Below are 11,031 nucleotides of genomic sequence, written 5' to 3' on the forward strand. Positions count from 1 at the left end.
AGCCACTAGAATAAAAAGCATTGCATTTCACCAGGATGGCTATGAAATGGACTTCAGTTCTCCTGCTGATGCAACTGAGTGGTCACTTTAGCTCTGGGACTTGTGGCAAGGTGCTGGTGTGCCCCACAGAATACAGCCACTGGATGAACATGAAGACAATCCTGGATGAACTTGTCCAGAGAGGACATGAGGTGACTGTATTGACACATTCTGTTTCCATTCTCGTTGATCCGAAACAAAAAACCAGTATTAAATTTGAAGTTTTTCCTACATCTTTAACTAAAAGTGATTTTGAAGATGTTTTCAAACAACTGATCGATCAATCGACATATGATCTTCCAAAAGCTACATTTTGGTCATATTTTTCACAAGTACAAGAAATTACATGGAGATATTCTGAAGTTCTAAGAAAGATCTGTAAAGATGCAGTTTTAAACAAGAAACTTATGACAAGGCTACAAGAGTCAAAGTTTGATGTGGTTCTTGCAGATGCCATTATACCCTGCGGTGAGCTGCTGGCTGAGATACTTAAAACACCCCTTGTGTACAGTCTCCGCTTCTCTCCTGGCTACCAATATGAAAAGTCCGGTGGAGGACTTCTATTCCCTCCTTCCTATGTACCTATAGTTATGTCAGAATTAAGTGATCAAATGACATTCATGGAGAGGATAAAAAATATGATATATGTGCTTTATTTTGACTTTTGGTTCCAAACAATTAAAGTGAAGGAGTGGGATCAGTTTTACAGTGAAGTACTGGGTAAGTCATGTTTTTAATTGGTGGTTAATCATTCCTGTCTTTCCTTATGCCTTGGAAGCTGAGCTTGTATGACTATGAATCAGACGAGTGCTAGTTCTGTAAATGCTATTATGAAATGAAAATATAAGATGATATATCAATCTCAGAAATATTATCAAAAATTATACGATCAGTTAGAACCTTGTGGCCACCCTTTCTACAGTATATCCATGCAGTCATAAATGTGCAAATTAAAGCACTTAGCATTTCTTGAAGCAATCTAGTAACTACTTTATTATACATTTTCTTCATCACTAACAAAAGTTAATGGACACATCAAGAAACAACTTGATGAAGGCCGATGTGTAGGTTGAGGAGTTAAACATTGTTCTAGCACAACTATTAATGTAGCATTGAGGAAGTTGCTTCTCCTCGTGTACCTTAATTTCATTATTTGGAAATTAAAATATTTTTTCTATAGAACCAAAACAATTCCTTAACAGCTGAGATACAAGTCTGTCTCAGAAAGGAACAACTGAAATACGAAGTTTACAATCTTTTCATGTTCCTTCACTAAGGGTTTGGAAATTATTTGTTTTAAAGCCTAAAATCTTACTGATGTGTAAACATCCAAGTTTGTGTCTATATTTTATTAAATAATATGTCTATACTATGTAATATCTGACCAAATGAGGGGTAGTAAATTCTATAGATTTCTACAATTTTTAAAGAATTTTAGATTCCATGTATAAATATTATGTATTTATTCTTGAAATACTAATATTATTAAGATCTTCACATGAACCCAAAGAAGTAGTATGTACAAGGATATCAACCATATTTTCACACAAATTCTTTATAAACTTGGAGAACCAACAAGGATCCTGAGACTACCTTCGTAAATCACTGATACTATAGTCAGTACTTATTACAATGAAGTTTTTATGGGTTTGGTAGGATTAATTGATACCGGAGCTAAAAGATATGTGTAAATGTATATTTGTTAGTACAGCAGCTTTAGAAAACAAGCAAATGCATGGGTAATTCCAGAGTGGCTCATATTTATAATTACTGATGATTGTGAATAAACTGATGTGATATTAGAGACATAGTCTCCTCTGAAAATTTTCTTAGCACTTTGCTTTTTTTATACAAACCTATGAGCAACATATATAGTACATGGGAGTTAAATCATGCCTGTACATAAATATGTGTATATGTTTGTTTTATCAAAACACAAACACTTTATATATCTTTGGCTACATTATTACAACTCCTTTCAGGAAATTACTTTTATATTCTCATGACAACTCTCTTGTGTCGTCTATGTTTTCTATTCCTTCCCCCTTCAGGCAGACCCACTACGTTCTATGAGACAATGAAGAAAGCTGATATGTGGCTTATTCGAACCTATTGGGATTTTGAATTTCCTCGCCCACTCTTACCTAATGTTCATTTCGTTGGCGGACTCCATTGCAAACCTGCCAAACCCCTGCCTAAGGTGAATATATTCCTACTTGTTTGGTTTTGTTTAATTATTGTAAGAGTTGAGGAACACTGTCCCTCACCAATATAAAGGCGTCCCCAAAATATTGACAGCAAAACTTAATGTTTACTTATTTCACTCCAGCATTGAAACCATTCCTCACTGAGAACCCAGAGTTTTACCTCTTAGAGCACAAAAGGGAAGGTTTACCTTATCAGAGCAGGTGTTTCCTGCCCTAGGCCAAGTCTACAGGACACCTCAATAAAGCTGCCTGGGGAAACCTTTGCCTCAACCTCATAATTGCCTAACAGAGAAGCACAGAGAAAATGTGCAGTGCGTATATAATAAAAACCAAATAAATTATGTTACTTGTATCTGAGAAGTGAGCTTAGATTTCAGTTACAAAAGAATTCTTCCAGCATATAAAATAATACTCCTTAGGATGAAACACAACAACCAAATATATTTTACTTTAATATTCTACTTTTAACAGGAAAGGAGAAGTAAGCTTTTTAGTGCACTATCATATTAATGTAATCTGTTACAAGATATTTTTTGTCTACCTTCTATTAGCACCAACATAAAACTGAAACCTTATTCAGAAATAAAACCCACTATTTATGTTGAATGCAAATTTTTAGGGTAATTTTCATAAGGGACTAAAGGAGAGATAAGATTAGTGAAAATTCTAAGCAATCTAAACCTATTAATAAATTTCCCCATTTACTTTAAGGGAAGATGATAGGGCCAGTGAGAGAGGGAAAAGAGTAGGAGAAGGAGGAAAAGGAACAGGACAACTGATAGTAAAATAGTGATAATTACTATTGCTAGCCTTTACTACTAACTTGCATGATAATTTGAATTCAAGTTAAAAGTCGTGAAATGTGTTCTCTAATTATTATACAAGGTAATTATTCCACAAATTGCCAAATTTCTATTAAATATTAAGGTCTGAGTATTTTAAAATAGTAAGACATTTGGCAAAATATTGGAAGCTTATAAAATGTATGTACCTGTCAGTTTCAAAATATACATATGTGAAAAAATACAAACAAAAAATAAATCAAGATAGCAAATTCGATATCTGTGGCAGATATTCATAAAATAAATACTGGAAGTAATTTACATATCTTATATTAAAAGGGAAATATAATAACAGAAGTATAAGAACAAAGTAGAAAACAGTATAAGAAATATAAGAACAGAGTAGAAAACGTCTATTCTGTTCATACCATATTACCACAATAATTTTACCAAAAAGTAATTAATCAGCCATAATGTAAGTTTTGTTGGAAACTGAGGGGCAAAATGATGAAGAGAACAAGATCACAATTTTTTCTGTGATTTCAATTTATATACAATAATACACACTGGAAGCTCTGACTCCAGAAGGGAAGGGGGGGGAAGGAAACACACGTAACCTAAACATTTGTATCCCCATAATATGCTGAAATTTAAAAAAATTTAAAAATGGGGAAAAAAATTTTTTTAAATTGTTAAAGAATTAAAAAAGATTAAAATTTCCTAAACATATATCACATAAATAAATTGAGCTATATAAACAGAATAAAAATCATAATGAAAGCACATAAACTTTTAATTAGCAATATCCATGGACAGAGAGTATGGATGAAACTCAATATCTTTCTATCAATTTTTTATAGTATTACACAATTTCTTACATTGATCTTGTATTATTTTTACAAAGGTGTCACAGAATGAGATCAGTAATGAATCTGCAAAGAGAGGTTGTATTACTTCATACTGAATGAATGGTTTTTATAGGCAGTCAGCCAGTGAGACAAAACATTGAACACAAGTTACACAAAATGCAGCTTCAGGTAACTTCACTCACACAGAATACTTGGATGCCGCATGTATTACATAGAATACTACTAAAAGTACAGTGACTCTACTATTAAAACTGATGTCATTGGTTCAAACTATTCTTTTTGTGAACAGCTTTTTAAAAAGAGAGTTCACCACAAGGATTAACATATGAAAGTTTACCTGTGATGTAGAAAAATCTTGATCATTATTTTGCAGAAAGAAACAATGAATTTAATAAGAAAGGAACAACAATAAGAAGAGAATATGATTTGGATGTGATGCCCAGGACACAATTGGGTCTACATTTATTTTTGCTCTTTTACCTCTTTCCTTTTTTCGTGGAGGGTGGGGGGTGTTGTTTGTTTGAATTTCTTTGGTGGGAGAATACATTGAATGGTTTAGAATATTCCTATGTAGAATGTATTAATATTCAAAAATTGGCACAGAATGGAAAATACAAGTGAAGATCATTCTCAATCAAGTCCAAGCAAGCTCATATTCACCAAGAATTTTACACACTGTGAGTGAGCTACTCAGGAGAGTGACCAGATCTCCACGACAGCGAGGCCTGCTGTTCTCTCCCCTGTGACAAAGCTGCTCTCCGTGGGACACAGTGAGAGGACAAGGACAGTCCCTCCCTGACAGTTATAAATAGCACAGCAATTTCAAGTGTAATTTCAGGATAAAAAGTGTCTCATACCTAAACAATGACCTAGGAAATATGATCATTCAACTATGTACCTATATGCCATCTAATTCTATGTATAAATGGAACCCTTGGGACGATTTCACCAAAATTCTAAACCACAATATCATAATCCAGCATGTCAGTGACTATTAACCTTCACCTACTGTCTGTGTGAGTGTGTGGGAAAAGACTGGAAAATTCTGACACACTTGAAGTGAAGAAGAAAAGATTATAGACCTGAAGAAATGTGGATATAAAATCATCCCAACTCTTAGTAAGACAGCCTCCTGTTAATAATCAGAGAATGACACCTATGTCTCCAAACCAAAAAAAAATCTATAGAAAAAGGCCTGAAATGAACTAGCAATTTAGAATTGCAACCATATAAAATTAAAGCTTACTGAAGCCCTCTTTTAAAAAAGTAAATTATAATAGTAAATACAATAATATAGTGGAACAGTCTGGGTATAATATTTTCTAGCACTATCTCTCCAAATAACATTGCAATAGCTCCACTTCACTTCTTCCTCCAATACACATACAGACATGCATGCACATGCAAACACATATTTGCACAAAACCACAATAGATGCCATCTATCTCATAATACACATTACTTTCCAAATAAACTCAGTGATTATCTCAGTTAAAAACTAGCCCTTGTTCTAATAATACTTAATAATATCTGATTTTCTGTTCTTAGATGTTTCAAACAATCTTTTCAAATATGTTTCTTATACTGACACCCGTTTGTGACGGAACACATTCTTTCTTCACAGGAGATGGAAGACTTTGTCCAGAGCTCTGGAGAAAACGGCGTTGTGGTGTTTTCTCTGGGGTCGATGCTCAGTAACATGACAGAAGAACGGGCCAATGTGATCGCTGCAGCCCTTGCCCAGATCCCACAAAAGGTTGGAGAAAGCGCCTAATGGTGGATAGCTACTGAATCCCTCTGTCCAACTTTGTAAAGAGTACAGCTACATAAGCTTCTGTCCAAAAGGTTAACTGTTAGGATAGATCTACTCATCTCAGATATCAGCTCAAAAACTAAAATATATATGGAAGATGCTACAATAGTAAATAGGAAGGTTTTCATTTGTAATAACTTTGGCATTAACAGTGTGATCACAAGAAATATACTGAAAAGATGCAGGGAAGTTTTGATGTTATTAAATATCATGGTATTGAAAGCATGTAAACAGACATCACTAAATTCTACCCTGTCATTTAATCCTATTTAACAGACTTCCTGAGGGCTCTGTACACACTACAGATATTATCAGAAAGAAATTAAATTTTAGTGAGTGTCTGCACTAGCACAATAACAATCAGCAGGTATTGAGAAAAGTCTGCAATACATTGCAGTTTAGTCTTCCCATGTGATCTGACCTTCTGTAACTCCTATAAATATGGAAAAGGCCTATTTGGTGTGCGGTCAGGGTTCTCTTCAGAGACAGGATAATTGGGCTGAGAAATCACTACTCCAGGTACCCACCTAGCCAAGTCGAATTACAGAAATAAAAACTCACCTGCCTTACTGGACAGGCCTGGATGTAACCTATAGACGCAGATGGGATCCTGCCCTCACAGAACCTGTGCGTTATAAAACGTGGCCTCACAAGACTGACCAAACCACTAGACAAACACCGTCCTTTGGATTGAGGAAGGAGAATGGAATAAAGGAAGTAATCAGAATTAAGGCAGGAATGGGAAGAGGATCAGAGACCCCGTCCATAAAATATAGTAGGAAAGTATTTCCCATTAATAATATATAGAATACATTTGCCCTCTATGTATATTCACAAATTACTTTTTAAATTTTCTATCTGACATAGAACTCCCCTAATGACCTGTGCTACTTTTTTGCTGAAAACTCAAAATACTTCAACACTAAAATAGCAAGTGGAAGGTAATCAGGTCTAAAATTTATTCAAGCTTATACGGATTGACTGGCGAAGTCTACAGTAAGCTTATTTTTGTACTGGCCATGGAAATGGCTTGGTTATAGTAGACCATATGAATCACTTCTGTAGCCTATCATGTAAGTGTTTATGATCTATTAAGTAAAATTTTAGCAAAATACAATTTTGGACTTTTTAACAGCTGTGTTGGTATTCATCGATGGACCACCAGCACAATTTTTCTACAATTAAAGAATATTCAAAACTAGAAATAGTGGTAACACTCCAAGTTTTGTCAAAAATTGCCAGTTGAACTTTTTCTTAGAAGTGCTTAATGAATTCTACCTAACAGTGGTCATGCATACTACCAATGCAGCATGGCTATCTTCCTCACAGGTAGCTCGTCTGACAGATTAGTTTTGTAAATCAAATAATGTCAAACTGGAAAGAAATTACTTATATATAAAGTACCTATACCCGAATGACTACTCATATTACTGAAAAGCTTGAGGTGATAGCCACAATTCCCATGATTGCAATTTACACATTCTATGCCTGTATGAACACATCCTGCGTACATAAGTATAAATATTCACTACCCAAGATAATTAAATTTAAAATTTGAAAGAAGGAATAAACAGAATATTATTAAATTTAGAAGATGGCAGCTAGTAGAAAATGCACAAATAAAATAAATGCAAAGATCATTACGATGTATGTGTTTTATATTACAATTATATTGACTGTCAATTTTTTCAAATACTTGAATGTACCATTGAAAGTAGAATTCGTCTAACTTACTTAAAATTCTTTTTATATCAAAGTGATTCTAACCATGAGCACATAAAATCCGGTTATTCTATTTTCCTCAGAGTTTTAGTAGTTCTCATTACTTAACAACTAACTTGTTCTCATTTCTTCATCTTTTATAAGGAGGTGATTTAACTAGATGGTTGATAATCCATTTAGAGCTTAACCCTGCCATAACTTTGGAGTTCCCCCGTGCAACAAGGTATTTCTTTTACCCCGACAGGTGCTATGGAGATTTGATGGCAAGAAACCAGACACCTTAGGACCCAATACTCGGCTGTACAAGTGGTTGCCCCAGAATGACCTTCTTGGTAAGATACTGGAGAAAAAATACTGAATATGTGACTAACAGCCAATTAGAGTGATAGTAGGTCAACAGCAACTAACATAGGGAATATTTATTTTTCAAAACTCAAAAATAAACTTAACTACATTATATTTATTTTCAAGACTTAGGGGGGAAGAATAAACTATAACAGTTCCCATTTTATTACATACACTCATATGCTTGATGTGTAAAAACAAAATATCCTTTTCTGAGGTGTAATTGGTTATCAGATAATATTCAATAGCGTCCTGGGTTGTCTGTCTGTCTCCTATTTCTACACTTCACCCCTGTCCTTCTCCCTACTGCAAGGTTATTCCACTTGGCACTGAACAAGAACAGTTGCTCTTCCATTACCGGTGACTCTGCATTTTCCATGAGAATAAATCCCAGGCTTTACTGTAATGTGCTCACACCCTCCCAGGGAAGTGTGGCCTGTCCTTCCTCTGACCCCAGCCCTGCTCCCAGCACTCTCCCTGTGCCCTGGGCACTCACATGTCAGACTCCCTGACTGCATGTTGCTTTCAAAGAATGTGTTTTTATTAATACATGCACAATCTTTTCCTTGTCTTCTTCCTTTTTTATATTTCACACATTTTATTTCTTTTACACAAAATATGCCTTTGCATCTTTTCTGCTCACTAATCTTGTATTCATTTTTCCATGCTCGAGTCCCACACCATTTCTTCCTTGCAGGCCTCACTTTCCTCTCCAGCAACAGTAGGTGCTTCCTCCTCTGAAATCTGACAGCAATTTCAGGGCAGTGTCTGGGTGTTCTAACCTGTTACCTAGAAAACATTACCACTTTCAGTGTCCTGTATTGTGCATTTCCCATTTTATTCCTAGGACTCATAGTGAATAATTCTCCTGATATTCACCCAATTCTAGGTCATCCAAAAACCAAGGCTTTCATAACTCATGGTGGAACCAATGGCGTCTATGAGGCCATCTACCACGGGGTCCCCATGGTGGGCATCCCTTTGTTTGCGGATCAACCAGACAACATTGCCCACATGAAGGCCAAGGGGGCAGCAGTTAGAGTGGACTTCAACACAATGTCAAGTACAGATTTGCTCAGTGCTTTGAAGACAGTCATTAATGACCCTATGTGAGTATACTAATTCTTTTAATAAGTGGTATTGATAGATATGTTCTCTTGTCAACAAGGAAGATGAGATTCATCCCTTTTCAGTAGATTAATATTGAAAGAATTTAAACTATATAACCAATGTAAAATCTGCTTTTATTTTCCACCATTTATTTCATGCTTGCGTTGAACTCTATAAATGTAATCGGTAAACAATTAGTGAAAAAATCTTCTACATAAACATAACTTCCAATATATAGATGAGTGTAAAAAAAGATAAAATTTAAAAACCAAGACAGAATTCACAGTTAAAAAAGGTAATGAACTTACAAATATGATAAAATATTTTAATCCAATTCCTAAAATTTCTGAATGTGTCACTTTCTTCTTGCCCTCAAATTTACTTTGATATTATCATTACTTTAATAGTGTTGATAATGAAATATAATTTACAATGAGAAAAATTCACCTATTTAGAGCATAAAATTTAAATATTTTCAGTATTTTTAAAGAATCATGAAGCCATCACCATAATATAATTTTAGAACTTTTGTATCAACCCTAAAGAAACTACATAGGGCATAGATGTCTTTTCCAATAAGACCCTAACGCCAGGTAAAGACCACTTTGTTTTTGTCTCTATGAATTACCCTTTCTAGAATTCTGACATAAATGGAATAATGCAATTTATGGTGTTTTATAAATAGGTTTTTTTTCCCCACAGGGACAATTGTTTTTAGTTTCATCCATTTAGTTGCATGTATCAGTATTTTGTTCCCTTTTATTACTGTATAATCTCTTTAGGTATGTGAATATACCATAGTTGATCCATCCATTTAGCAGCTCAGGGATATTTTCTTTGTTCCAGTTATAAACATTGTTATGCACATTTTTGTGTGAAAATATGTTTTTCGTATTATCACAGTAGAAAATATTAATGGAATTGCTGGACCCTATGGCAAATTTTATTTGTGAAAAACTGCTGAATTTTTCTCTAATGTCCATGTCCCATTTCTCATTACTAACAGCAGTACAGGAGGGTTTCACTTCCTTCATACTGTTTCCACTTCTCATCTGTCTTTTCATTACAGCCATTAGAGTGTGAGTAAAGTAGTCTCTCATTAGTCTTAATTTGTATTTCTCTTATGGCTAAAGGTTGAGCATCTCCTCCTCTGCTTACTGGTCATTCCCATATCTTCTTTGGAGAAAATTCTATTTCAGAGAGTGAAGACAGAAAAGTAGAATAGAAGCAGAAAGACTTCTCAGCGGCCATTTCAACCACCAGGACACAATTCCCTTTGAAAACATCAAGATGCTCATTCTCAGATTGCATTTCCACTGTCTCACTTACAGCACATGGGATGACTCATAATATTTCTTCTGCTAGAAAGATACTAGCTATCGCACCTGGCCTCCCATTTTCCCTTTAAACAAAATTTTTAATGATAAAATTCCAATTTAAATTCAAACTGGCTATGATGACCCAAAACATTCAAATTCTATGTCAATATTGTGACATTTCCCTTGAGTCATTTGGATAACACTTTTCCAAAACCATTCATGAATTTGATGTGGGTAGCCAATAAGCTTACTTTCAAAGTTGGAATATTTATGACTTTTTTTCCAGGTATAAAGAGAATGCTATGAAATTATCAAGAATTCACCATGATCAGCCAATGAAGCCCCTGGATCTCGCAGTCTTCTGGATTGAGTTTGTCATGCGCCACAAAGGAGCCAAACACCTTCGGGTTGCAGCCCACGACCTCACCTGGTTCCAGTACCACTCTCTGGATGTGCTTGGGTTCCTGCTGGCCTGTGTGGCCACTGCTATATTCGTCATCACAAAGTGTTGTCTGTGTTTCTGCTGGATGATTGCTACAGCAGGAAAGAAGGAAAAAAGGGAATAATTAGATCTAGGTTTGAAGCTGGAATCCCTGTTATATGGGAATCCTTCAGTTGATTGCAGCAAGAAGAGTTTGTGATGTAAGGTTACCTTCCTCTTGTGACCACTTGCCTTTTCAGGATGTAGTTTGTCAAATCAAAGTTTGTTTATGTCACAGTTGATACTTTGTTAAAAGTTAGAAATATTTTATTGTGAAGAGAAAAGACAAGCTGGGGGAAAAGTAAAAAAATTAAATATGATATGGGTTTATGTAGACATGTACT

General features: G+C 34.9%; 1 protein-coding gene across 1 annotated transcript; it reads left to right on the top strand.

Annotated features, from left to right (window-relative positions):
- The first annotated feature begins 11 nt into the window (after positions 1-11).
- Positions 12-11,007, top strand: LOC105869299 (UDP-glucuronosyltransferase 2B4-like). The gene is made up of 6 exons (XM_075997847.1): positions 12-759; positions 2,091-2,239; positions 5,522-5,653; positions 7,677-7,764; positions 8,667-8,886; positions 10,493-11,007. The coding sequence occupies exons 1-6, from the start codon at positions 36-38 to the stop codon at positions 10,770-10,772; spliced, it is 1,593 nt and encodes a 530-aa protein (XP_075853962.1). The 5' UTR covers positions 12-35; the 3' UTR covers positions 10,773-11,007.
- Positions 11,008-11,031: the final 24 nt, after the last annotated feature.

This window comes from Microcebus murinus, chromosome 26 (genome assembly GCF_040939455.1).
Source record: "Microcebus murinus isolate Inina chromosome 26, M.murinus_Inina_mat1.0, whole genome shotgun sequence".
Taxonomy (NCBI): domain Eukaryota; kingdom Metazoa; phylum Chordata; class Mammalia; order Primates; family Cheirogaleidae; genus Microcebus; species Microcebus murinus.